The 27,897-nt window shown below is 66.0% G+C and overlaps 1 protein-coding gene across 4 annotated transcripts; it reads right to left on the bottom strand.

Moving 5' to 3' along the window:
* Positions 1 to 33: 33 nt before the first annotated feature.
* Positions 34 to 27,803, bottom strand: SHC1 (SHC adaptor protein 1). 4 transcript variants are annotated; one of them, XM_054010458.1, is made up of 14 exons: positions 27,709 to 27,803; positions 17,636 to 17,700; positions 10,098 to 10,259; positions 7,028 to 7,098; positions 6,168 to 6,231; positions 5,357 to 5,476; positions 4,935 to 4,988; positions 4,495 to 4,546; positions 4,047 to 4,173; positions 3,664 to 3,835; positions 3,246 to 3,306; positions 2,646 to 2,810; positions 2,261 to 2,523; positions 34 to 1,874 (listed from the first exon to the last, which is right to left on the bottom strand). In XM_054010458.1, exons 2-14 carry the CDS (start codon positions 17,645 to 17,647, stop codon positions 1,746 to 1,748), a joined length of 1,452 nt encoding a protein of 483 aa, XP_053866433.1. In that variant the 5' UTR covers positions 17,648 to 17,700; positions 27,709 to 27,803; the 3' UTR covers positions 34 to 1,745. The 4 variants fall into 4 exon arrangements, with proteins under 4 accessions (XP_053866433.1, XP_053866434.1, XP_053866435.1 ...); XM_054010459.1 differs by lacking the exon at positions 27,709 to 27,803 and adding an exon at positions 18,633 to 19,112; XM_054010460.1 differs by lacking the exon at positions 17,636 to 17,700.
* Between the last annotated feature and the right edge of the window lie 94 nt (positions 27,804 to 27,897).

The following is a 27,897-nucleotide window of genomic DNA, read 5'->3' as shown; positions in this document are numbered from 1 at the left end:
CATGTCAGGCGAGGAGCCACTCACAGCCATGCATTAAAGAAATACTAACTTTAATAATAACCATCCGATTCCTTTGGTATAATCAAGACCTGGTAACAAATCAAACCCATGTAAAGGAGAAAGAGAGAAGGGGGAGGGGAGAAAGCAAAACCCTCCCCCCTCTGAGCCCAGGCTGACTCCTCTGGGGGGAGCAGGAGGCGTGAGGGGAGGGTTACACTTTGGCTTCAGAGTATAACAATGTGCATGCAACAGTGGGATCCCCACAGTCCGTGCAGACCCAGTGGCGGGCAGGCTTCATGCCCTGCAGGGACAGGGTTCACCTGCCACTACAGCAGAGCCCGGAAAGCTGCTCCCGGCGGACACTGCTTAGCGCGGGCTGGGGAGAAGGAGCAGAGCTCAGGCCAGCTGTCCTGTCCCCCTGGGACCTCAGCAGCCCACTTGTCCCCTGAGGTGGGGAGTTCTGGTTCCCCCCTTCCGGCTGCAATCTTGTTGGGTGCTACGTGCTTCCTTTGGCTGCGTGGTTGGCCCAGACCGAGCTGGAGTACAGGGAACTGGCTGTGACATACCCTGCCCAAGGGGCAGAAGGGCATAGTGTACAGCACTGCTCCCCTCCAAGGACAGGGGGACCAAGGGGCTCTTGCCCTCCTATGGAGAACCCCATTTGCCCCATCTCATTTCCATCCATGCCCCCCCCGGACACAGGCTGGGCGTTGCCTTCCAGGATGAGGAGTGGGACTGTGAGCAGCCTGCTGCAGAAGGGGCCACCTGAGCTCTGCTTCCAGCCAGCAGGACGCTGGGGCGGGACCAGGCCTGGCTGTGGCCTCTGGGAGCCTTGCGTGAGGACAGGGGCTGTGCTCCCAGGGTGGGCGGACTGCTCTCCCCAGCCCGCCCCAGGGCCAACTGCTTTGCATAAGTATCTGGGACCTGTGGAGGGTCAAGGCACAGAGTTAATACGTAAAGTGATCGGGTACATTCGGTGTGCGGCCGGCCCAGCCTTGTGCTTCGCAGAGCAGAGGGCCGGGTTCACCTGGGGAGGGCAGGGGGCCTCCACTCCCGCCCTCTGGGGAAAATCTCCCTTGTTCTCGCTCTGTGCAGCAGGAGCCATGGTGCTGCTCTGTGGTGCGGGTGGCTCTCCCAAAGGGGTCACGCAGGTGGTACCACCCATAGGTGCTGACCCCTAGGGATTGCAGGGGAATGGCAGATGAGATTCCAGCCCTTCCCTGCTGGGGTGAGCTGCCTCTAGGGGAGGGCGAGGGCCAGGAACGCTCCGCAACCTCCAGACAGGCAGGTCTCTGAGCCAGTAAGATTGACCCTCACCTTCCTCACAGAGGCTCGGCGGTCAGGGCAGGCTCCCTCCCACCTGCCCTGCCCGAGGGGGGGATGAACGCGGGGCGAGGGCGAGTGTGTGTGGTTGCAATTGGCCTTCGGAGCAGTGCACACAGCCACCCAGGCTGGAGTTTGGTGCTAGCAGAGGTGGAGCTGTGGCTGGTGCAGCTCCCTGGATGCAGAAACAGGCCCCCGCCCTCTGCCCAGTCCCGGCTCCCCTGGCCTCCTCCACCTCTGCTCTGTCTCCGGAGGGGCTGGTGTGAGCCCAGAGAGTCTGAGCTCATGGTGGAGAGACGGGGAGCCCCAGGGCCTCCTGGGGAAGCAGCGGCTGAAACAGTCCAAGAGCCCTGCTGGCAGAGAGGGGATGAGCAGGCCAGAGTGGGCAGGGCCTGGGGGGCTCCCCTGAGGCCACCCATGCCTCACAGTCTCCTCTCCACGGGCTGCTGCAGGCACAGCTCGCTGCCCGCCGAGATGATGGGCAGGTGATTGTCCATGTGGTAGCTGATCAGGTGACTGACGCTCTCAAAGCGATGATCCTTCGTCCGCACCTGCAGGGGCCAGAAACGGGGCTCAGGGGATGGCCAGGTAGTGGGTGGAACCAGGAGGCACATGCGCCCTCTTGTGACCAAACGAGACATGGCAGCACAAACCTCGCAGAGAGGAGCCAGTGTCCTGTTCCCTTGCAGGACCCGGCTGAGGCATCTCCGGGAGGGAGGGGTGGCCGTACCCACCTCTGGGGGGGCAACTAAGGGCCCATGGGGCTGAAAGGGAGCCAAGGCTGCAGCTGGGCAGGGCTCCTGTCAATCGTTCTCACACACAAGGACCCAGGAGCCCATGGGGGGCAGCCCAGCCGGCACCCCAGCTCTTCCCTCGAGTGCCAAGCCTGTAGGACTGGGGAAGGGAGCCCCCCGCCGTGGCCCCAGGGCCGACTCACCACTCCCTCGGGGTCGACCAGCAGCAGGTGCTTGGGCTGCCCGCCCTGCAGCCCGGTCAGCACGTACTGGCCCGGTGTGGTGGTGCTCTCCCGCACCAGGAAGTCCCCGTTCACCTTCAGCAGCTTCTCCGCCTCCTTGCGGCTCATCTTCCCGTGGTACCAGGGCTCCCGCCGCAGCTGCTCCTCCATGGAGGCCAGGAGCTGGGCCGGCGGCAGCCCCACCGGCACCGTGGGCGGGACACGCAGGGCGTCCTCGAAGGGCTCTGCGGGGGGAGAGGAGCAGGGGTTGGATGGACACAGAGCCCACACCCACGCCACGCAGAGCCAGTCAATGCCAGCCCAGAGCTGGGGCAGATGCCAGCAGGACGGGCCAACCCCCACTCACTCATGTCGAAGAGGTCTCGCTGGGCACTGCCGTTGGCCGTGCCTGGGATGCTGGCGGCAGAGGCCTGGCGCGACCTGTCCAGGTTCTGCACGTTGACGTAGGACGGGTCGTCAAACAGATCGGTGCGGAGGGCTGGGCCGGCACCGGGGGCGTATTTATCCTTTCCTGCATGGAGGGGAGCTGCAGTTAGCAGGGCTTGCCAGCCCGAGAGCCAGACCTCCCCCGCCACCTCAGCTACAGGGTCCAACACCCCCCTGCTGGGCCTTGGGTTACCCCAGGGACTGCCGGCAGAGACCCCAGCTGGGGGCAGCCCCGCACTCTGCTGGGATCCCTTGATTTGCTCCATGTGATCCTGGCAAGCCCAAAGATGATGCAGAACCGGCCCCAGGGACATGAAAGCCCTGGGGCATTCGGCTCCCGGCCTTGGCACACACAGGGGATGCTCAGAGATTAGCCTGTCCCACTGCGGGGGGCAGCGGGGGGCAATGCTAGAGCTGGCACTGCCGTGCGGGGCGGTGAGGTGTCCAAGCCGTGCCGTGCCAGGCGACCCCCAGCAGGTGGGCGAGGGAGCCTGTGGCACAGCTGTGTGTGGTCCGGTACCTTGGGCAGGAGGGTGCTGCTTCCGGGGCTCGTGTTCTGCGCTGGACATCTGGCCCGCAGGCTGCAGGAGAAAGAGACAGGCAGTGAGTAGCCAAGGCTCAGACTGCTCCCTTCTCCTCCCCGTGCCCACAGCGCCCAGCCCCATGGCCTCCAGCCTGACCATCTGCCGACTGGCAACAGGCAGTGCCCCCTGTGCATGGACGTACCCTGCCAGGTCTCACCCTGGGGTCTGACCAAGCAAGGGGGACTCATTGGCCAGTGCCCCAGGCCCGCAGCTTCCCCTCTTTCCGGCCGCACCTGGGGATGGCAGCTCCCCCCGAGCTGGCACCAAGGGACCCGCCTGGCACGGCCCTGGGAATGGGTGCAGTGGGACGAGCTGGTGGGAGCGTCACCCTCGCCCCCCACGAGCAGTGCTTACCAGCGTTGCCCCCAGGTGATTGGGTGCCTGTGCCACGCTGGCGCCATCACGCAGCCGCATGTCCACCACGCCCCCGAGGGGTGGCTCTTTGCCGGGGAAGTCGTTGTAGTACTGGTGGTCCGATGGCTCTTCCTCCTCCTCGTCCCAGGCCGAGCCGTCGAACCCAGCCATCCTAGGGGGATGGAGCACTAGGTGAGCGGCAACGTGCCCCAGCTCTGCCGCGCTCCCCCCGCCGGCTCAGAACCCGGCGCCTCACCAAGGGCACTGGTGTTCCTTGTCTCAGGCCCGGCAGCCCCTGGACTGGACCCGCCAGCCGGCCAGGGAGCTCCAGGGGCTCCCCCACCCAGCAGCACGCCTCTGAGGGGCTGCTGCCCCCCCCATACCTGTCATGGGGAGTTACGAGCTTTGGGGGGTTTTTCAAGTACTGCTTGAAGCGCAGCTCAAAGGCCTGCCCAATGGTGCTGATCACGTCCTGCGCCAGGCCCTCGGGGCACTCCAGGATATGGCAGGCTGGAGGGGGAAGAAAGGCAGGGCTCAGAGCGAGGGACCCCGCAAGGGACCCTGCACACACACACACACACACACCGGGCACTGCCAGGCTTTCGTTACACCCACCCCTGGCAGCAGGGCCCCAGCAAAGCAACTGTTGCTGCAGGCCCAGAGCCAGTCAGGGGGTCTCTGCGAGCGCAGCCTGGGGAGTGCAGGGGGGTGGCCAACCCAGCTCTCGTGGCCTGGGCTGGCTGGGGGGCATCGCGGGGCCGAGGCAGGCATCCAGCAACGGTGGGGATAATGGCTGCGCCAGCCGGCCAAGAGATGGCACGAGTCACTCACCTCTCTGATTGACGGGGTCTTTGGCAACGTAGGCAACGTACTCTGCAGTGTCCTGTGGGGGAGATGCAGCGGGTGAGGTGGCGGCAGCACCAGAGCTGGGGGTGGGACGACACACACCACCCCTACCCGTCGCCCACAGCCTAGTGCTCAGCACACCAATGGCAGTCCCAGTGTGAGGATGAGAGGCCAGGGGGATGTCCCAGGGCCCCAGCCCGGCCCTGCTTTGCTAGCCAGCCCTGTTGGCGCGGCTCACCACTGCTGGGGCAGTAAGGGGGGTGCCGGCCAGATGCAAGGGCTTGGGTCAGAACGGCACCACGAGTGGGCCAGCCGTGAGGGAGAGTCCCCCTCCCCCCTGAGGGAGCCCTGGGCAGAGGTGGGATGGAGCCCAGCCATCAAGGGAACCTGGACACGGAGCAAAGACCCCCCAGCTGCTCACTCACCGGGTCCCCCCCTGAGGCGAAGGAGATGGACTGCATGTGATGGTTGGCGATGATCTGTGGGGAAGGGAGAGCCGTTGGTTAGACACAGCACCCGGCTGCTCTTCCCAGCCAGGGATGCCTGTGGGGGGGAGGTACCCCCAGGGATGTGGGGTCTCCACTTGGCCTTTGGACGCCCCCCCGGAGCTGGCAGCCATGGACCTGCCCTGCAGAGTGCCCGTATTGTGGCATCATGGGCCTGGGTCGAACCAGTGACCTTCTGCAGGGGGCCCAGCACACGGGGTGCGAGGGGCAGTCCTGGCCTGCGTCCCCAGGTAGACAGGGAGCGGAGCTGCAGACGGGGTAGGCAGGGGCAGGAGCCCCACTCTGGTGGCTCCCCAGCCAGAGCAGGCGGGGAGGGTGCTCTGGGCCCCGGTGAGTCTCACCTGTTTGCAGTCGGACGCCATGAGGTTGAGGCTGCTGGTGGAGATGGTGAGGGTGATGGGCATGCCGGCAAATTTGAGGTTGCTCTTGCCCAGGATGGAGTTCAGTGAGCGGCCGCAGGGCTACGGAAGCAAAGGACCGTCCGCTAGGGGGCTGGGGCCGAGACCCTGGGCTCAGTCACACCAGCTCCCTCGCAGCCCAGCCCCCGTGCAGGCCCCACCGCCCCAGAAAGGCAGCAGCCCAGCCCCTGCAGCCTGGCTTAGTACTCGATCTCCCCCCACCTCACATCCATTAACCAGCAGCAGGGCGCCCCGTGCACTGAGCGGGGGAGGGCCTCGCTCCTCCATTAGCGCCAGACAGGGCCGCTATCGATCAGCCCCCCGCAGCGGGGGGCCTATCCCAGCCCAGCCACGGCTGCCATCCCACTGCCAGGGGCAGCCACAGGGGCTGGAGGCTCCTGCTCCAATCGATGAGGGGGGAGCACGGGCACCCTCCCTTCCCCCTCTGCAAACACAAGGGCTTCTCAGCCCCCAGTGTCCCCCCACGAAGCCTCCTGCCAGACACCAGCACTGCCTGATTCCTAGAACCCGGGGTCAAATCCCAGCTCTGACCCAGCTGAGCGGGGGCTGGTCCTTCCTGCCTCCCTGGGGCGAGTGGGTGAGAGCATAAGTGTGTGCGAGACGAAGGAGCCGAGTCCTGGCCCTTTGCCTCTGCACCCCCACTCCTGGCCCCAGGGAGTCAGCGTCAGGACTGCCCAGACTCTGGGCTCCTGCTCCAACCGCCAGAGTGCACTGCCTTTCGGCCTGGCCTTACCTTCCTCCTCCGGATGGCTCCTTTGGCACCGGGCACTGCCTCGCACACCAGGCTGATCGCCTCCCTGCGGGGACCACAGGGCAAAGTCAGGGCAGCCCCGGGGAGCGGCCAGGCCCCAGTCACTTCCCCCGATTAGCTCCCCGCAGAATCCCTTCCCTCAGGGCCCGGTGACACACACACCCGAGTGCTGGGAGGGCAGGCACAGATGGGGTGAGCGAAGCTACAAGGAGACGGGCCCCTAGCCCAAGGCCTGGAAGCGGCTCTGCAAGGGGGATCGGCCCTGCCCCCCAAAGAGGCTGCAGTCGTTCATACACACGAGCCTTGTGCAAAGGGGCCAAGGGGCATGGGCTGGGTGCAGAAAGGGGGGAGGGGGTGGGAAGGGACTCCCATCCTGAGAGTCCCCAAACCATCCTCTCCAGGCCGGCCCAGTGGGGCGCAGCCGGGGGGAGGAACGCGGGTGGGGCCCAGCCGGGGGGGGGGGGGGAGAGGGGGAGGGACACGGGCGGGACCTCCTTTGTCTGGCAGAGGCTGGAGCCAGCGTCTGGTTTCACTTGGAAGCACCGGTCTCCCTGGCACCTCCTCTGCAGCTGCCGTTCAGACCCCAGCACGCTCCTTGGCAGCTGCCACCCAGCAGCACCGGTGGGGGGCAGGGGGCACCATGGGACGTACTCTGGGCCCAGAGTGGCCTGGCTACCTGATGGGCTCCCGCCCTGCTCCCCCGAGCTCAGCCCAGCCGCAGGGCACTGGGTCAGAACCCACCCTCCGGGCCTGTGGGCATCAGTGCAGGGGGTACGTGCGGGTGCACCTCCCAGCGTGAGGCCTCTCTGCCCACAGCCAGCGTCCGAGCGCCTGCGGCTCACCTGGTGACCTGAGTCCTGGTGTTGAAATCCAGCGCCCGCATGGACTGCAGAACTTCCACGCAGCCCATGTACTGAGAGAGAGTGAGAGCGCATCAGACGGCAGCCCAATGGCACAGCCCAGCCCCTCCCGCCAGCCCCAGTGCTGCAATGCTGGCAGGCCCCTGCACAGCTCAGCACTCAGGGCCTCCCCCAGCCCCACAGCTCCGTAGGGTGAGCTGCAGGGGTGGAACAGGGGCACTGGCTGGCCTCATCGAGGGCCATGCATGGCTCCCCGTGGGCTCACATGGGGAGGTTGGGAGCCACAGCGCTAAAGAACCCTCCCTGTGTTTCTCTAGGGGAGGGTCTGGGCTGGTGCCTGGCTCTGGGGCACCATCCCTGAAATGCCAACACCCCCCAGACATCCCCTGGGGAATTTCACCACACAGATCTCAGCAAAACTGTGGTGCCAAACCCACCCCTGCTGCAGCTCAGACACTGCACGTGCCCAGCTCCCAGCCCCCAGCCCAGGCATCGCAGGGAGTTCGTAGGAGGAACCCAGCATCCCTTGCAGGGGTCAGTAACCGACCCTCTCTGCTCCCACGACCCAGCCCCTCTGGACTCCCAGGGCTGGAGGAGCCAGGACACCCAGGGGCTCGGGGAATTGGGAAGGTGTGTGCGGGGAGATGCTAGATGATTAAAAGGGCACAATTCCAAAGCCCCATTCCCAGGATGGTTTCGGGAGCCCGCTTGTGCCCCTTGGCTTGGGAGAGCCCTGAGCCCTGCCTCTCTTGGCTCATGCCAGCTGGGTAAGCACTGGCCCTGCGGGCGTTTGCTCCCTGCCCCTGGCTGGGCTAGGCACTCATGCCAGACACAGTAACTTGCACATCTGCTTACCAAGAACAAAGCTTCTCCATTCAATGCCCCCGGTTTGTGGCCTTGAAGCTGGGGGGGGGAGGGGGGCTTCTCAGAAGAGTTAAATCCAGCCTTCCCTGTCTCTTCCTATGCTGTGGGGATGGGGGCGCAGGGCTCTGAGGGGAGGACCCCAGCAAGGGACTCTGAGCAGGGCCCCCTGCGAGCCTCTGCAGGCTGGAAACGGGGCTGTTTAATACTGGCTCAGGTCACAAGTGAAACGAGTTGGCTGGTCTCAGCCTGGTGCTCCGTGTGCATGTCCTGCCCCAAATGCATTGCACACACTCTAGACAGACACACCCAGGCTGTGAGCTGCGTCAGCAGAGCTTGCGGGGAGCAGGGGGCTGCCCGGAAGAGCTGGGTGTGGGAAGCCAAGCCCCCTTCCCCGGTCCTGCCCCAGCCCCCAAGGCAGCACTCGGTAGCAGGCACCAGGGTGGCCAGCCAAGCTGAAAAGCATGAGGCAAACAGGAAAAGGCCAGCCCAGCTGGTACGCAGGGGGAAGTGCCCCACCACGCCCGTAGCTCTGCAGTTTGAGCTCACACCATGGAGGGAGACGGCCGGGAGCACCCCAGCACCACGGCTGAGGGCGTCTCTCGGAGCAGAGAGCTGGGGTACTGTGCTCTAGGCACATGCGAGTCTGGCTCGGTGCTGCCCTCTGCCGCATGGCACCAGTGCTGCGGTGCCAGTGTGGGAGGCTGACCAGCATGTCCTGGGGGCTGTCCCTAGGGCCCCGTGCAGGGTTTACGCAGCACCCATGGATTGGGTCCAAGTATGACCCCTCCTCATCAGTTATTGGGAGTGGAGCACATCCACCCTGACTGAATTGGCCTTGCCAACACTGGTTCTCCCGTCTCTTCAGGTGCCAGTATATTTATGCCTGGATCTGTAATTTTCACTCCATGCATCTGAAGAATTGTTTTTTAACCCACGAAAGCTTCCGCCCAAATAAATCTGTTAGTCTTTAAGGTGCCACCGGACTCCTCCTTGTGTGGGTATAGCTGGACATGCCCCATTCAAGGCACGTGGGGATAAAGGGTGGTCCAGCAGATGGCGCAGCCCAGAGACTTTGATCCCAGCATGCAGTGCTCCACCTCCGAGCAAGTGGCCAGGCAGCAAAGCATGCTGGGAGCTGAAGTCTCCAAGCAGCTCCAACGAAGCCCCCCATTGCCAAACCAAATGTCCGTGGGACGGAGGGCAGGGGTCCCTGCATGGAGTGACTGGGGGTGCTGGGCACCGCGGGAGGGACCTCCAGCTGGGACCGGGTCTGGCGGGCTGCGCTGGGTCACAGGCAGGGGGAAGGCTCCTGGCCACCTGCATCTGCTCAGCAAGTCCTCCGTGCCCGACAGGCTCCTGGCCCAGCGCACGAGGCTGCCTCAGGACACGGGCACCAGGGCTACTCAAGAGGCCAATGCCAATGCAAGCAAGGGAGCCTGGCAACACTTCTCCATGGAGCAGCTGTGTGCTGGAGAGCTGCCTTGGGCTGACTGCCTCCTACAGTGCCCGTCTGCGGGCATCTGCCTGGCAGACTCGGAAGGCACGCTGATCCCGGCTGCCCCCACCCCGCCTGCCACACCACTCCACTCGCAGCAACCGCCAGCCCAGGGGCTTAGAGACAACAGTGTGCCCCCGGTGCCACCTGCGGCCCTCCGGAGGGGCAGCCAGTGTGGCTGAGGTGCATGAAAGGCGAAGAAACCCCACTGGGCACACAAAGGAAGCAGCTGTTTCCAGAGCTGCTTCCCTCCCGGCCCGCAGAGCAGGGCCCCTCCCGGCAAGCAGGGGTTTGGAGATCTCTGGTGAAGGGCTGAGGTCCTGGACTCCCCGAGCAGCGGCACTGCAGAGCCACGCAGGGCCGGGCACTTGCGGGCCGCCCTCTCCATGCAGGCAATGACAGCGCCCCAGGGGTCAGAGACACGCCCTAACTGGCCCTCCCATTGTCTCCCCCGAGCCCCATCCTGCTCCCTGGCCGCCCGGCATGGGCCCCCCAAGATCCGATCCTGGAGGGCAGTGCACAAAGGGGAAAGTGCCATCTGTGCTGGATCAGCAGGGCGAGCTCCCCACACACTGCCCTGCCCAGGGGCCTCTGCTGGGGCGGCTCCGGCAGCTGGGCCCCTCCAGCCCCTCCCTGTCCACGCCCTGCTCCCGGCCCCTCCTCCACCCCGCCAGGGCGCCCCGCTGCACTCACCCTCACGAGGTAGGAGACGCCGGGGCCCATGACCTTGTCGTCGGGGTGCAGCCAGCCGCGGGTGGGCTTATTGACGAAGCTGCCGTGGCGGGTCCATTCGTCGCCCCCCAGCTGGCCGCCTTCCACCCGCGTCTTCTTCCCGCAGCTCAGCTTGTTCATATCCTGGGGACAGACAGCGACAGGCCCCGCTGAATCGGGGCCAGGGGCACCCGGCTCCCCGAGGCTCCCCGCCTCCTTCATGCCGACGGCCGAGAAGCCCCGCAGGCTGAGCAGGTTGGCAGGGTAGGAGAGCTTCAGGTTGGCCATTTTGGGGAAGAAGGAGCACAGAGTGGTGGGGCTGTCCTCGGACTCCGACGAGAGCTCCCCGATGGGCAGCATGGGGCTGAGGGAGGAGGACGACAGGGAGCCGGGCAGGGACTGCGTGGCGACGAGGGACTCCACTGGGGACCCTGGGGACCCCACGCCGGCCACTGCCTCCTCCAGGGAGGAGACCGACTCGTTCCGGAGGTGGCTGTATTTACTCTTCTGCAGCAGATCCATGCTGGAGGGACTCGGGGGGGCTAATCCGGCTCCGGAGCAGGGAGCGAGGTGGCAGCCCCCTGGAGAGGCGAGGAGCCTAGGGCAGCCAGCACCCTGCAGAGCAGGAACTGCAGAAACATGGGGCTAGGCCAGCCCCCCTCCAGCACAGCATGACCGCTGGGAGAGCCGGCCCCAGCGATCCCGGCACCGAGCCCCCAGCCAAAGGGACTCCGGGCGAGCGTCACCGGGAGCAGGCAGGAGGGAGCAGCAGCGTCTGTTCACAGTCAAAGCTCATCTCCCCGCGACACACAGCCCCGTGTGCACCGGCGCTCCCCGGGTCCGAGGAGCCAGCAGGTTCCCACTCCTTACAGCCAGTCAATAACAAGCAGCGTGGCGAGGACAGGACAGGGAGGGACACGCCGGGGCAGCCAGCTGGAGAGCAACCCCTGGCCCCTGCCCGATTCCAGCTCAGCTGCAGAGAGGAAGCAGGCGAGGCCACTGGCTGCACCCGAGGGGGCCGTTTGCTCAGCAGCCCGGTGGGCGAGGCAGCCGGCGCCACAGGCTGAGCGGCTCCTCCACCTGTCAGGAGATCCTCACGCCGTGCTGCCCAGAGACCATTGTCCAGTCCAGCGCCCCGCACCCTGCCACGCCGCCTGCCAGCACTCCCCGGCCTGCTGCGCCAGCCCCTGCCCCCAGCCCAGCTCCCGCCGTCACCAGCTAGCAGGAAATCAAAGGCATGAATATTTAAAGTCCGGAGACAAGGCAGCCACAGAGTGTGTTCCAGCCCAGCCCGGCTGCACTCCGGGCACCAGCCTGGAGCCGACGAGGCCCCCTCTGTGGGACTGGCGGGGGTCCCGTGGGCAAGGAGAGATGCGGCTGGTGCACGTGTCCAGCCAGGGCCCCAGAGCCCCAGAGAGGAGCAGGGAGCTGGGTGCTCCGGATCCGGCCGGGCAGGGCACAGGAAGCCGGTGCGTTCAGCCGGCCTCGGCCAGAGGTTCCCCAGCTGCCGGGAGCCGGGGAGGGAGCTGCTGCAGCCGCGGCTAATGACTGCTGCTTCCTGCGCGGAGCTGGCTCTAAGTGACTGCGGCTCCCGGGAGAGGAGAGGGGGCTGCTGCCAATCGGAAGGGCAGTGCTGACTCACAGCCTCTGCCCACAGCCTGTGGGGGGGCCTCGCTCGCTGGCTCCCTCCCGAAGGGGTGGGGTCGCAGGGAGTATCTAGAGCAGAAAATCAAGGTCACGGGCGGAGCCAGAGCAGGGGGCTCTGCCTGCTGAACACATGGGGGCAGCACAGACCGGGAGTGCCCTGTCTCTGCAGGGACCCGTGGGCCTGTGTGCCGGGCAGCACAGAGCAATGGGCTCCCCAGCACCCCACTCCAAACTCCCCTTACCGTGCTGTGCCCCAGACGCTCCGCCCCCCCGCTGTGGGTGGAGAGAGCCTTCTCCTCTGCAGCACCAGCCACCCGCAGCAGCCGTTTGCAGACCCCGCCGAATGTGCCCTTGCCCTTGCCAAACCTGCCAGTCTCTCTGAGCACCGAGCAAGCACCGAGCTTGTTCCAGCACTGCAGGTGCTGGGGGGCAGCACGCCGGGGCACGTGAGACCCTAAACCCATGTTCTCCCGCCCCTTGCACCCAGGCCCAAGCCCCAGGGAGCGGCAGCCCCCGCTCCCCACTGCATGCTGCTGCAGCCAGCCCTGGACATGGCGGCACTGGGCTGAGGCCAGAGGCCTCCGGGGCAGACTCGGGGCAGAGTTTGTACTAACTGAGGCGCGAGAGGGATACAACCAGCAACTTGCAAATTGGCAGCTCCCCACTGGGCCACAGACCCGTGTCTGGAGAACACAGCGCTCTCTAGCCCAGCGTACCCAGGCGAGGTGGTCAGTCCTCACTAGTGTTCAGAGTTAACGCCCAATTTAGGCCACACCACTCAAAGCTATTGTTTCAGGCTCCCTGCAGACTCAGGACAACACCTCTGCCTCGGGTCCATGCGGAACCCGTTGGCTGCTCTGCAGCCAGAAGGGCTGGAAACACAAGGGTTGGACTCCGTAGCAAACTGTGCTGGGCACCAAAGACCCTGGCTCCAGCACTGGACCCAACGCCCCTTCCGACCACTCTGGCTCTGAATGGAGGCTGAGAGGCCGGAGCTGAGCCCCGCAGGGCAGGACAGGTATTCCTGGGCGCTGCCGCCCCTCGAAGGAGAAGCATGAGTAAAACACTCCTAGAGCCAGTCACATCGCATGGGGAGGTTCCAGCTCCGAGCCACGGAGCAGCATCACCTCGCCATGGCCACCACCCCCACCCCAGGTGTCAGCGCTTCCCAGCCGCTGTGCGAGCCCTGGCAGGCAGCCACGAGCAGCGAGGGAAATGGAAGTCTGGCCAAGGCTGGAAATAGCCTCCCGAGCGGAGTGCGAAGCATCGCAAAGGGGCTGCTGCTAACTATAGCAGGGAGGTTCAGCTGGCCTCCAGGAGCCACCAGCACCATAGGGGAGAGTCCCCTGTGTGCACCCCCCAGGGAGATCCCTGAGCGTGCCCCCATTCCCACCCCAGGGAGATCCCTGTGCACCCTGCACTCCCACCCCAGGGAGAACTCTGTGCACCCTGCACTCCCACCCCAGGGAGAACCCTGTGCACACACACCTCCCAGCAGGATTCACCAGTGCTCACCACAGCCTCTCGCACCAGGGAATGACCATTCCAGGGGTCCCTGAACAGTCCCCGGATAGAGCAGAGCTCACCCTGGCGTGGGGCCTAGCAGCTCTGTACAGCCACTTGAAAGAAATGCAGGAAGCCTGGGGCCAGGAAGCAGAGACTCACCTACCCGGCCTTTCCCTGAGCCGAGCCCTAGCCAGGCTCCATGCTCTTGGCAGGCAATGGAGGGGGCTTGCGCCCCCCAGAGGCCAGACAGCTGCGCACTGCCCTCTGCTGGAAGGGGCGAACAGCCAGCCCATGGAAATGGAGTCAAAGGTCACCAAGCATTTTCCAGGAGAGTCCAGGCGTCCCAGGCAAACTTCAACGCCCCCTCCCCCAGCGAGTGCCCGGCCTCCCGGCTCCAGCCCTGCACCAAAGCACTGTGCCCTACCTGCCTATCACGCTTTGGGATGGGGGGCTGGAGCCGTGCCCTGCCACTCTGCCAGCGGCACCAAGACCAGCCCCAGCAGCAGCGGGAGGGGGGCAGAGCTCTCCAGTGCCTGAACCCCCCCGCTCTGCGCCTTTTCCACTCCCCCTTGAGCCAAGGGTCTGTTCCTGCCCGCCCCACCTCCCTGGAGCACTCCCTATAGTGCAGGGGCCAGGATCATAGCCGCTGGAGTCGCACACAGGAAGCAGCTGCCCTTGGGAGCAGGGAGTGAGGGGCAAAGGGAGCAGCTCAGGGCTTGGCCTTAACTCCTTCACTCCCAGACTGGGCCCAGCCCCGGAGCACAGGGGTGGGGGAGCAGGCACGGGCAGTGAGGGCTTGGTGTGGGGCTCTACCAACCGATCCCAAATGAGACCTGATCCTCTAACTCACTCCCGATCTGCAGGTTCCCCTGCTAGCCCAGCCAGACTCCCCCCTCAGTCCCGACCAGCAGCCCCTGCTAGCCCAGCCCTGGGCTCCCCCGCACAGCTCTGCTGGTGCCCCTCACTACTGCCCCATGTTCCCCCTGCTAGAACAGTCCTTGGTTTCCCAGACATGGAGCACAGGTTACATGGACTGCAGAGATTTAGCAAGAACATCAAAGTTGGACTAGGATGGGACTGGACATCTCACGTCACACGTGTCTTGGGCCAGGCGGAGCCACCCCCAGCGGGCACGGACGCTCCTTGGTCCCCAGAGTCCCTTTTGCACAAGTCAGCCCCTCGGCAGAGACAAGCAGTCAAGCTGGGGCTCCACCAGGATCTGCCCCAACACTGCCTGGCTCCCCCCAGCACAACCCCCGACGGACAGCTCCGTAAACCACTCCCAGTCACCCGCTGCCCACTCAGGCAACAGCGGGGAAACCGGGTTAAAACACACCCCTGGCTGCGTCTGGTCTGGCGGCCCCAGGAGCCCTGTCCCAGTCACGTGCCCCCCGCCCCGTGGGGCCGCCCGCCAGGCAGGACCAGCCAGGCTCTCCCATCTCTGCAACCCGGGATGGGGCACTGTTAGGTTCAAAGTTGCTGCAAGGTGTAGCTCCCCAGGACTTCAACGGATCACATAACGGCTGCAGCTTCCACCTCCCCAGGGCCTGCTGGTGGCTCTGCGCCTCCCAATGGGGCACCCCACCCCTCTGGTGTAGTCCCCTGGGATGGAGAGCACATGACAGGGGACTCCACTAGCTAAACCTACGGCACTGCCTGTATGCGGGCCAGCAAGGCCTCTGTGCCTGGGAGTGACAGGGCCGGCTGCAGGCAGGTCTGGGAAGTAGCCCGGGTTAGCCCATGCCAGAAGGGGAGACTGCAGCCCGTGTGTGGCAGAGCCATTAGCGGGGTTTAACTGCAGCACAGCAGCGGGTGGGGGAGCTGAAGAGGGCAGGGAGCCCATAGCTAAGAGGGGTTAAGACCTGGATGCTGCAGGGAGGTGGAGGAGGCAGAGCCCTGGGATGGTGCAGGGACAAGGCCTGGGGGATGGGGAGCCAGGGCCCTTGGAGAGCCAGACCCAGATCCCTTGAGACTGGGAAAGCAGGTGGGCCAGGAGCCTGGGCTAGAGACACATGGTCTGACCCGTGGCCACGCGAGGCCTAACTCTTCTTCAGCCGCCTGTGCACAGGGAGACCCTCCCCGCCAGGCCCAGCCTTCCCAGGGAGCCATGGCCTGTGCAGGCGGCAGCCTGGGGCCAGGAGAGGAGAAGCCGGCCCCAGGGCTCTGTGGGCCCAAGGCCTGTGCTTTCCAGCCACCCTGCTGCGCTCCTGGCAAAGGCCAGACAGCAGGGCCCATGCAGCGCTGCCCCAGCCAGGCATCGTGGGGCAGGGACCCAGACGGGGGAAGAGTGCGGCCCAGCTGCTGGGCACGGTATGTGTTCTCTGGCTGTGGGACTCCAGCAGAATCCAGCCCCTTCCAAAGCAGCTGCTCCGTCCCAGGGCTGAGCGCGCTGGCTCCAGCCCTACAGGATCCCATTTCCGGAGAGCTGGTGGGGAAACCAAACCCTGCAGACAGCCCTCCCCCACAGCCAGTGAGCAGCACGAGAGACTCCTCCAGCCCTGCCAGATGCTCCGAGGAGCAGAGCTCACAGGGCCGGGGGCCCTCAGGGCCGTGCTGGAAGCCTCCCAACTCCTTCTCGGGGGCGGCCGCACACAGCGGCTCTGCCTGAGCCTCCGCTGCAGGGTCCAGCGCCCGACGCCCTCCCAGGAAACGCGAACTCGGGAGCTGAGACAGCTTGGGAGCCGGACAGAGACAGTCTGTGCGAGTTCAGGAGACGCTGAACCAAGTCACACCTCCTGGGCCCTTCCTGTGACAAAGTGGGGGGTTTTCTTGTTTGTTTTCTTGTTTTCGGTGGGGTTTCAATGGTTTGCATGCGGAGGGGGTGGGACTCGGTTTCCCTGGGTGTTACTGGTTTAACGAGGTGAGGGAGAGGGAGTTTGTTGAGGGAGAGGGAGTTTGTTGTTACAGAGGACCAGAGAGGGAACGTAAGACCCCAGCCAATGGCCTGGAGGACGGAGACCCCAGCGACCGGACCCAGAGACCCAGCTCAGGAATCGCAGCCGGTTCTGGCCAGTGGGCGGACAATGGGCTGCAGAGTGAGGACTCAGTGACCTAACCAGCCGGTTCCAGCCAGAGGACAGAAGAGGGGAGAGGAGGCCCCGGTTTACGACCCTGTTTACCTGGAGAGAAGACAATGGACAGAGGCGGGGTCTGGGGCTGGGGATCTCAGATGCCCAGCTGGGAAGCAGAAGGGCTCTGGGCTGGAGAGGGGGAGCAGGCAGAGCCCACCTGGATGCAGAGAGACTGGGGTGTGCTGGGCTGAGGGAGGCCTGAGGCCCTGAGAGTTTCCTGTGCTGGGTTCAACTCTCAATAAATCCTCCTGTTTTATGCTGGCTGAGAGTCACTCCGGTCTAGAGAACAGGGTTGCATCAACCCCTTCGGGGGTGGAGGCCCCGGGGGTCCAGAGCGAGGGGACTCCCTGAGGGGGCCCACGGCAGAGACAGACGTGCTAAGGCTCAGAGAGGTGCGGCTGCAGGAGATGGAGGGGCCTGACCCCAAGAGAGAGTGGACCCCCGAGAAGGGCTGTCGCACTGAAAGGGGCACCCCCCACGGACCGCACGGGGCCAAGAGTGGGCATGATCTGTGAGTCCGTGACACCACCCCGCCCTCGCTGACAGGCCCAGAGACACGGCTACTGGTGGGGAAGCCGTTTGTTCTCGCCCAGAGCTGACACACGGTCTCTTGGACGGGACAGGACCCCCGGCTCAAGGGTAGGGGCGCCTGGCAGAGCCTGCGTTCCTCCCACTGCCCTCTTTGGGCCAAACAAGCATGACACAACGTGCTCAGCTCCAGGATCATGTGGCAGGGGGCAGGGATTTTGTTCCACGCGCTGGGTTCGGCGCTTACGCCGCCCTCCCAAAGGCCCGGCCTGCTGCTCTGGAGATCCCCCGACAGGCTGTGGACGTGCGGCTCAGGAAATGCACCAGAGAAGGGAGACGGGCAGATGTTCGGCCAGTGGCAGGTCCTTTCCCAAGCAGCACAGCAGAGGCACTGGTGACACCACTACCAGATCCCACGGGGTGACAGTATGTGTCCCAGATCCCACGCGCACGCCAGCCCTCTCTCCCTCTTGCACATGCAGGCTCCCTGCAACTCTCTGTGACAGCAGGAGCCGTGCGTCCAATGGCTCTTCACCACCAAGGGGGACAGAAAATTGTGGGACCCCCCAGGAGTCACATTCATGGCCCCCTTTGGGGTCATGACCCCGCAGTGGGCACAGCCGCTCAGTGAGAAACACACCAGAGCCCAGAGAGAAGGCGCAGGAGAGGCCAGCGGGGACCAGCAGGTCCGAGCGAGAGAAGGAAAGTCTGGTCCATCACCAAAGCCGCCTACCCACCACCACAGGCCCCGAGAGCCGCTGGCCTTACCACATACTCCATCTGCGCCGCACACGGGGAGCAGAGCTGCAGAGCCCTTCTGCGTGGAGTCCAACCTGCGGTTCAGCGACAAACAGGGAGTTAGCCGGCCTGGCCCAGCCCTCGAGGAGGCTGCCGTGCACTCAGCACTGATGGGACGAAGTGAATCACTCGCCGGGGCTCTTGAAGACACCCCACCATCGGAGCAGCCTCTTCCCCTGCTGACTCACTGCTGGCTCCGTCCAAGCTAGGCCTGCCCCAGGAGGTCACTGTGAGCCGGGAGGAGACGACATCTGGCCGCTGGGGATCGTACAGGGGAGCCCCTGGCACTGGCTCCGCGTTTGGATCCCTGCTTGCCTGACACACCGGGCTTGGGAGGCCGCCTGGCACCCACTTCCCCTGAGGAGGCCTAGCAGACAAGTGCGGGAAGTTTGGGGTCTCAGCCAAGGTGAGCCTGGCTCGATCTGCCAAGAGATGCCGGGGCCTGGAGCAGCCGGGGTGCAGTGGGGAGGTGAAGGGACGCCTGGGAACGCTGCTTGCCACACACACAGCCAGCCAGCCCACGGGAATCTCCCTTAGAGGAGCAGCAAACCCAGTGAGCCCATATCCTTGTGCAGCAGCCCAAGGGGCTCCAGACCAGAGCAAACCAGCCCAGGGGCCTGCCCGCCTCCAGACAGAACCTTCTGTGACACCGCAGCCAGTGGGCCAGACCGACGCGCCCTGCAAAGAGGGGCTGGGCTCTCATCCCCACAGCCAGGGAAGCCAAAAGCCTACGCCAGCACCTCCAGCCAGGAAGGGAGCAAAGCAGAGGGGGCCCGTGGCCGGGGCCCAGTGAACACCCAGGGCTGCCCAGCACCATGGGGTCTCCCCAAGTGTCAAGGGTGAGTGAGCCGCCCAGGCTGCTGTTGGAACTGCCCAGGACACTGTGCAGCTTTGCTGGGTTAGTGCCCCCCCACGGGGGGGGCCCACAGCACCATACAGAGCCCGTGGGGGAGGACGGTGCACTCACCTTCCAAGGACACCGCCCCTGCGGGCCCAGCCACTCCTCCGCCTGGGGAAGCAGCATTCGCAGCCCAGCCGTTGCCTGACTCCTGCCCAGAGCAGCACCCAGCAGAGGGCACGGGGGTAGGAGGGAGGCCAGGGAAGGGGAGGAGGTTCCAGGCCCAGGGAGAGCATGGCAAGGGCAGTGGGCACAGAAATGCCCTACTCAGCTCCCAGGCCCTCCCCTCCTCCCTTTGGCCCAGGAAACCGCCCTCCAAACACAGCAGGGAAACAAACCCAATTTACTTCCTGGTAGCTACTGGGCCCTTCTCTGGGGCCTGCAATCCCAGCGCCACCGGCGCTAACCTGATCAGCCCAGGCGGCAGAGAGATAAGGGGCATGTTGGCCAGAATGGGCAGGGCGTGGCAGCATGCCCAAGCCAGTTACTGACGGCCAAGGGAACTACCAACCAAGTCATGCAGTGCAAAGGCCCAGATGGGGGAGGGCGGGCTGGGAGCAGGCTGCAGGTACAAGGGGGGTGCTCCCTCCATGCTGGGCTAAACACACACACGCTTGCTGGGGTGGGATGGGGATGGAGGGAGGGCGGCGCATGCTTAGCTGGCAGGCTGGGCCTGGCTTGCCCTGGCCAGAGGCTCTATCCCAGTCCCTAGTGACGCCTGCTTAATGCAGCTGGCACCCGGAGGCATGAAGACAACAGGTTTAGTGGGAAACAAGATGCAGCTTCACTGGTATTGACTTTATGGCCCTTCAGAGGGGCTGTCAGAGCCTCGTGGAACCGGGTGTGGCCAGAAACACACCCCCCCCCCAGGGCACGGCAAGACACACACACACACGGGGTTGGGCACGGCCAGACACACACACACACACACAGGGCCCGGTGCGGCCAGAAACACACACACCCCGGGGCTGTGCGTGGCCAGAGAGAGAGAGAGAGACACACACACACACCCCCGGGGCTGGGCGCGGCCAGAAACACACACACACACACACACACGGCCTGGCGCGGCCAGAAACACACACACACACACACACACTCTGGGGCCGGGCTCGGCCAGACACACACACACACACCGGGGCTGGGCGCGGCCAGAGACAGACACACACACACCCCCGCCGGGACCGGGCGTGGCCAGACACACACACACACCCCGGGGCTGTGCGTGGCCAGAGAGAGAGAGACACACACACACACACCCCCGGGGCTGGGCGCGGCCAGAAACACACACACGCACACACACACACGGCCTGGCGCGGCCAGAAACACACACACACACACACACTCTGGGGCCGGGCTCGGCCAGACACACACACACACACCGGGGCTGGGCGCGGCCAGAGACAGACACACACACACCCCCGCCGGGACCGGGCGTGGCCAGACACATATACACACACCCCGGGGCTGTGCGTGGCCAGAGAGAGAGAGACACACACACACACACCCCCGGGGCTGGGCGCGGCCAGAAACACACACACACACACACACACACGGCCTGGCGCGGCCAGAAACACACACACACACACACACTCTGGGGCCGGGCTCGGCCAGACACACACACACACACCGGGGCTGGGCGCGGCCAGAGACAGACACACACACCCCCCCGCCGGGACCGGGCGTGGCCAGACACACACACACACCCCGGGGCTGTGCGTGGCCAGAGAGAGAGAGAGACACACACACACACCCCCGGGGCTGGGCGCGGCCAGAAACACACACACACACACACACGGCCTGGCGCGGCCAGAAACACACACACACACACACACGGCCTGGCGCGGCCAGAAACACACACACACACACACACTCTGGGGCCGGGCTCGGCCAGACACACACACACACCGGGGCTGGGCGCGGCCAGAGACAGACACACCCCCCCCCCCCGCCGGGACCGGGCGTGGCCAGACACACATACACACCCCGGGGCTGTGCGTGGCCAGAGAGAGAGAGAGACACACACACACACCCCCGGGGCTGGGCGCGGCCAGAAACACACACACACACACACACGGCCTGGCGCGGCCAGAAACACACACACACACACACACTCTGGGGCCGGGCTCGGCCAGACACACACACACACCGGGGCTGGGCGCGGCCAGAGACAGACACACACACCCCCCCGCCGGGACCGGGCGTGGCCAGACACACACACCCCCCCGCCGGGACCGGGCGTGGCCAGACACACATACACACCCCGGGGCTGTGCGTGGCCAGAGAGAGAGAGACACACATACACACCCCGGGGCTGTGCGTGGCCAGAGAGAGAGAGACAGACAGACACACCCCCGGGGCTGGGCGCGGCCAGAAACACACACACACACACACACACACACGGCCTGGCGCGGCCAGAAACACACACACACACACACACACACACACGGGGCCGGGCGCGGCCAGAAACAGAGCCAAGGAGGGAAGGGGACTCTCCTGCTGCCCAGGCAGTGACGGATGACAGAGGCAGGGACCGGCCCAGGCACACACGGGCAGACAGGGGCCATACTGGGAACTGAACCCAGGTCTCCTGAGTCGTAGGCCAGGGCCTGACCCCCGAGCCCAGCTGGCCCGTAGCTTTCCAGGGCCCTGTGGCAGGGGCCAGCACACCCAGCCCGTCCCGTCACCCGGAGACATACAGCTGACGGACAGCACGGCCCTTGGGCTGCGGCCTGGGCCCAACAGAGAGCAGCCACAACTATCTATCTGGGCCCTTCCCAGGGGACCGGCTGCAGTGGAGACGGCCCCGTGGTCTCTGGAGATGGGCCAGAGAAGGGACACCCCTCCCGTTCCTCAGCGCAGACCCCCGGGGGGCATCACAGCGCCACGGACAGGCCAGCTGGGAGTAGATGTCACTTGCCCTTTGACCCCGTGTCCAAGGCTAACAGCCCATTAGCATGAGCCATGCGAGAAGTTCACAGCTAGCTGAGCGGGGGGAGCGGGGGTACTCGGGGGGGGATGCTCCACTCCAGGGCACCCCAGGACCCAGTTAAAGGACTGGGACTCCCACGCCAAGGCGAGCCGTCACACAAAGCACCCGGGGAAACGGCCCAGAGAGAGGGGCGATGGCGGCACAGCCACTACCAGGGTGGGACATGGGAGCCCACAAGATACCCCAGAAGTGCTGGAACAAAGCAATGCCCAGGCAGCCCCCAGGGGCTCTCCGACCAGCCCAGCCAAAGGGCCCCCCCTCCCCTTCCCCAGGGCTACAAGAGCTACAGGCAGAGGAGGGTAAACCCCAACCAATCAGAGCTGGCAGCATAAAGTCAGGGACTGCTAGTGCCACCACCCCTCCCCCAAACACCATGTCTGGCTCCCCGCCCCCAGCTGCCCCCCCCAGAGCTGGGCTGAGCCCAATCCCAGACACGGGGCATGCAGGGCGGGCACCGGGCAGCAGTTTGGCCAGAGGCTGGTGTGGTCTCTCCTCTCAGCCTTCTAGACAGGAAACTCTTTGGGTCGCCTGAGCATCCACCAGGGTGTGGGCACTGGGGCAACCCCCAGCATGCAGCCCTGGGCACACACAATGCCAAGCCATTTTGGGGACCGGGAAAGCCGAGCGCCTCCTACGAGGCAGGAGAAATCTGCTTTCAAAGCCTGCGTCCTCGAGGTTATTTCAGTCCCTTTCTTCTGCTCACAATGGCAGAGACAGCGAAAGAGTTCTTCCCATCCGGGGCTGGATCCAGGCTACCCCTTCCCACTCACGTCCTCCCTGCGAGCCAGAGGATTAGCACACTGGACATGGAGCCTGAGGCTCACATCCCTTCTACCAAGCTATGAGCCCCAGCTGGGCCCACCCAGCGTTCAGCCTGCTGGGGCCATGACGATTCACAGCACAGGAGCTCAGTTCCTATCAGCTGTTCCCTGGGTGGGAGCGGGGGCTGCCTGGGTCTGAGCACGCAGGTTGGCTGGGCAGCTGCCATGCAGCGTGGCGAGGGCAGGGGAGTCATGCCAGCGGCAGGCTCAACTAGTGGCTGGTAGGGCCCTGTGACTAGAGAGGCCCAGATTATATCCCTGGCCCGCAGGGGAAGAGTTCAGACATAAATAAATAAACAGCCATTAGGGCCTAGGCAGCCAGCAATAAGTCACGTGGCAGAGCCGCCAGGCACAATACGGGCAAGGCAGCGAAACCTCAGCAGCTTTGCCAGCAGAGCCCGGTGCCATTCAAGTGACGCTCACCCCATGTCACTTCAGGGAACACTCCAAGCTACCCACACAGCAGCAACCAGGGGGACCCCAAGCCGGGACAGAGCACGGCCGGGCTCAGGTTGGAGGCTGCAGTGCACTGGATGGGGAGCCGAGATGGGCAGAGAAGCAGGAGGGAGCGTTGGGCTTTTGGAGAATTCCTGCTCACTGCAGCTTCTGATGCCAAGACCTCGGGGAGGTTCTTAAAATATATCCGGGGAGAGACTCTGCGAGGCTGGGACACAAAGGCAGCAATGTAGGTGTTAATCCAAGGCCCTAGCAACAGAACCAGTGACTACTCCTACCCGCCCGCACTCCCGCTGCACACTGTAATTTACCAACATCAGCTACAAAACCCAAAGTTCAAACAACGCTCACATTCTGACAGCAAACCACAAGAGGCAGGAAATTCGCAGGCCAGGTGAGAACCAGGCTGCGTTTATGCAACACGGCTGGGCTCGGTGGTGAGAGAACGCTGCACTTGCAGCCTGAACTTGGCATTTCTGCGCTGGTTCAGTTGCCTCTCGGAGGGGAGAGTCCAGCCTGTGAAATATACACCCAGCAAGCGACAGCCCAGCAGTCTATGCCCTTTGTTCACAATCGCGTCTATCACCGCAGGAGGAGTCCATCATTCTCTTTTGGTGCACAAGGACCTACCCTGTTTCCCCGAAAATAAGACAGTGTCTTATATTAATTTTTGCTCCCAAAGATGCGCTAGGTCTTATTTTCAGGGGATGTCTTATTTTTCAGAAATGAAAAATGCCTTATTATCGGTGGATGCCTTATTATCGGGGGGATGCCTTATATTACAACGAGAGGCAAAACTGTAAGTAGGCCTTATTTTCGGAGGATGTCTTATTTTCGGGGAAACAGGGTAGTGCCCAAAGGGCCCTGGGCAACAGATGAGCCAGAGCATGCCAAAGGCGACGGCAGGCCAGACGTGACTCCCAAACCCTCCACCCTACACGGGAGACAAACATTCCATTCCACACAACTGCCCCGCCCACGGGCTCAGCAGCTGCAACCCCCCCCAGTCAAATCCCTCCTGCCCTGCCCCGTCATGGCGTTAGAACGCACAGCCACTGCTTGGGCAACCCCTTGGAGCCCCTTTGGGATCACGGGCTCTCAAGCATGCTTCATTTGCTCATATAACACTGGCCACCTCTGCACAAGGAGCGGTTTCAAGCTAGCGCTGCGCAGGGACCGGTGTGATCCGCCTGGCGTAGCTACCTGCAGTGCTCGGCTTTACAAAGCACCAGTGCCCAGTCCCCAGGGCCACGAACCTCCCCAAGCCACTGCGGAGACCTTCCCAAACAGCTCCCAAACTCCGTCAAAGCTCTGCAGCTGAGCGCAACCTGTCTGCTCCTCCCAGGGCCAGGTGTTGAGCCGAGGGATTTACCGCCCGGACACGTTACCTCTATGCCTCGAGAGCAAACTACAGCTACTCGGTCTGCCAGCCTAAGCAGGGAGACACAGCCTCACAGGCTGGGACGAGGAGAGGCTGCCGGGAAACAACAGGAAATGAAGAAACACCAGGAATGTTTCCAAGGGGGGTGGGGGGGAAGGTGAAATCACAGCTGGACAAAGGTTACCAGGGATGTAAACACCAAGCATGGCCCTCAGCCCCCACTTCCTGTGGGAAGGGGGCGTCTGGTGGGGGGCAGCCAAACGAAGCCACACTAGAGGCACAGTCACAGCTTCCCGTGCTTTGGCTCCACTGCACCCAGGCTGGGACTAGAGAGCAATCCCGCCCTGCGACCCACATGGGGAAAGGAGCAACTTGCCCCCACACCCCGTCCCAAGTGGAACCCGGGTACTACTGACAGGAGCATTGACATCATGCTCCTCACTCACAGCCTGTACCCACACCTCCTGGTCACGGAGCCAGCCGGGCTGCCCTGGCAATCACCCCACAGGGATGGAGGCTAAAAGTGAGGTGTCCTGCTGGGGCCCAACCAGCCCTGGTCTGAGGCACTGGGAACCTGGCCCCATCCCATCCTGCCAGTAGCCCTCGCTTACTCACCATCTATTCTGCGACACACAGGTGAAAGTACAAGCACCCAGAGGCTCCCTGCCACTGGCAGGTAACCACCCAGCTCAGGGTGCCCCACAGGGACGTCTCATGGCCCCCCTAGACATTAACTGTTGAGCAAGGAGCAAAAGGCTCCCGGGGACCCAGTGCAGGCGCAGCGATAGTAACTGGCCTACGGCTGGCACCATCTACACCCATGAATGCAGCCGCACCCCGGCCGCGGGGATGATGGAGAACAGGCAGAGAGGGGCACTGGGGTGGGCAAAGAGCGAGCAAGGGGCTGCCAAGGGGGGGAAGGGGAGCCTGGGGGCCAGGCCATGAGAGGAGGGGCACGAATGGGGGAGACGCAGGCAGGATTCTGGGGGGCACCAGAGCCAAGGAGTTTGTTGCACCCGGGGAGTCTGAACCCCAGGGACCAGTGGGCAAAGGGGGAGTCGTGGGGAGGCGGTCGGGAGCAGGCCTGGTACAGGATGGGGGGGATCGGGCCCAGGGCAGGACCAGGTGGGGCCCCCCAGGCCTAGGGGGGGCAGGATTAGGCCGGGGGGGCGGGAGGGACCAGGCCGGGGGTTGGGGGAGAGGGGGACCCAGGGCAGGATCGGGGGGGCGGGGGAGGACCAGGCCGGGGGTTGGGGGCGGGGGGATCGGGACCGGGGCAGGATCAGGGGGGCGGGGGAGGACCAGGTTGGGGGCGGGGAGATCGAGACTGGGCCAGGGGGATCGGACAGGAGGGGGCCGGGGGGGGGGATCAGGCCGGGGGGCTGGCGGGCGGGGGGGGGATCGGACAGGAGGGGGCGGGGGGGATCAGGCCGGGGGGGGGGGAGATCGGGTCCGGCAGGACCGGGCCGGGGGGGGGGAACCAGGTTGGGGGGGGGAGCGGGGCAAGACCGGGCCCGGGGGATCGGACAGGAGGGGGGGATCAGGGCGGGGGGGGGCGGGAGGGGTCGGACAGGAGGGGGACGGGGGGGGATCAGGGCGGGGGGTGAGATCGGGCCCGGGGCAGGACCGGGCGGGGGGGATCAGGCCGGGGGGGGGGGAATCAGGCCGGGGGGGGGGTCGGACAGGAGGCGGCCGGGGGGCGGATCAGGGCGGGGGGGGGGGGAGATCGGGCCCGAGGCAGGACCGGGCGGAGGGGGTCGGACAGGAGGGGGCCGGGGGGGATCAGGGCGGGGGGGGGGGGCTGGGGGAGGGGCGGGGGGGGTCGGACAGGAGGGGGACGGGGGGGATCAGGGCGGGGGGCGGGCTGGGGGAGGGGCGGGGGGGGTCGGACAGGAGGGGGACGGGGGGGATCAGGGCGGGGGGCGGGCTGGGGGAGGGGCGGGGGGGGTCGGACAGGAGGGGGACGGGGGGGATCAGGGCGGGGGGGGGGGGTCGGACAGGAGGGGGACGGGGGGGATCAGGGCGGGGGGGGTCGGACAGGAGGGGGGCCGGGGGGGGGATCAGGCTGGGGGAGGGGCGGGGGGGTCGGACAGGAGGGGGACGGGGGGGATCAGGGCGGGGGGGTCGGACAGGAGGGGGACGGGGGGGATCAGGGCGGGGGGGGCTGGGGGAGGGGCGGGGGGGGTCGGACAGGAGGGGGACGGGGGGGATCAGGGCGGGGGGGGTCGGACAGGAGGGGGACGGGGGGGGATCAGGGCGGGGGATCAGGCTGGGGAGGGGCGGGGGGGTCGGACAGGAGGGGGACGGGGGGGATCAGGGCGGGGGGGGTCGGACAGGAGGGGGACGGGGGGGATCAGGGCGGGGGGGGGCTGGGGGAGGGGCGGGGGGGGTCGGACAGGAGGGGGACGGGGGGGGATCAGGGCGGGGGATCAGGCTGGGGGAGGGGCGGGGGGGTCGGACAGGAGGGGGACGGGGGGGGATCAGGGCGGGGGATCAGGCTGGGGGAGGGGCGGGGGGGTCGGACAGGAGGGGGACGGGGGGGATCAGGGCGGGGGGGGTCGGACAGGAGGGGGACGGGGGGGATCAGGGCGGGGGGGATCAGGGCGGGGGGAGGGGCGGGGGGGTCGGACAGGAGGGGGACGGGGGGGATCAGGGCGGGGGGGGTCGGACAGGAGGGGGACGGGGGGGATCAGGGCGGGGGGGGGGCTGGGGGAGGGGCGGGGGGGGTCGGACAGGAGGGGGACGGGGGGGGATCAGGCTGGGGGAGGGGCGGGGGGGTCGGACAGGAGGGGGACGGGGGGGGATCAGGCTGGGGGAGGGGCGGGGGGGTCGGACAGGAGGGGGACGGGGGGGATCAGGCTGGGGGAGGGGCGGGGGGGTCGGACAGGAGGGGGACGGGGGGGATCAGGGCGGGGGGGGTCGGACAGGAGGGGGACGGGGGGGATCAGGGCGGGGGGGGTCGGACAGGAGGGGGACGGGGGGGATCAGGGCGGGGGGGATCAGGGCTGGGGGAGGGGCGGGGGGGTCGGACAGGAGGGGGACGGGGGGGGATCAGGCTGGGGGAGGGGCGGGGGGGTCGGACAGGAGGGGGACGGGGGGGGATCAGGCTGGGGGAGGGGCGGGGGGGTCGGACAGGAGGGGGACGGGGGGGATCAGGGCGGGGGGGGGCTGGGGGAGGGGCGGGGGGGTCGGACAGGAGGGGGACGGGGGGGATCAGGGCGGGGGGGATCAGGGCTGGGGGAGGGGCGGGGGGGTCGGACAGGAGGGGGGCGGGGGGGATCAGGGCGGGGGGGGGGCTGGGGGAGGGGCGGGGGGGGTCGGACAGGAGGGGGACGGGGGGGATCAGGGCGGGGGGGTCGGACAGGAGGGGGACGGGGGGGGGATCAGGGCTGGGGGAGGGGCGGGGGGGTCGGACAGGAGGGGGACGGGGGGGGGATCAGGCTGGGGGAGGGGCGGGGGGGTCGGACAGGAGGGGCGGGGCCCGCGAGCGGCTCTCACCGGGGCACCATGGATCCTCCGGGCTCGCTCGGCTGCCGGCGGCCGCGGCTCCAGCACAAACTTCTGCCCGGACCCTCCCTCAGCCACTCACTTCCGGCCCCCCGCCCCCAGCGCGGCCTCATCGGGCCCCGTCACGTGACGGGGGAGCGCTACGTTCCAGACACACGCCGGCGGCCGGAGACGAGCCAA

This window comes from Malaclemys terrapin, chromosome 21 (genome assembly GCF_027887155.1).
Source record: "Malaclemys terrapin pileata isolate rMalTer1 chromosome 21, rMalTer1.hap1, whole genome shotgun sequence".
Classification (NCBI taxonomy): Eukaryota; Metazoa; Chordata; order Testudines; family Emydidae; genus Malaclemys; species Malaclemys terrapin.
This window is presented reverse-complemented; position numbering and strand designations above follow the sequence as displayed.

Coding starts and splice junctions, on each gene's coding strand:
- SHC1 (XM_054010457.1), bottom strand. CDS start 10,637: ATGGATCTGCTGCAGAAGAGTAAATACAGCCACCTCCGGAACGAGTCG. Junction 4,547..4,934: donor TCGCCTCAGGGGGGGACCCG/GTGAGTGAGCAG, acceptor TCTCCCCCACAG/GACACTGCAGAGTACGTTGC. Junction 2,524..2,645: donor GCGAGACCTCTTCGACATGA/GTGAGTGGGGGT, acceptor CTCCCCCCGCAG/AGCCCTTCGAGGACGCCCTG.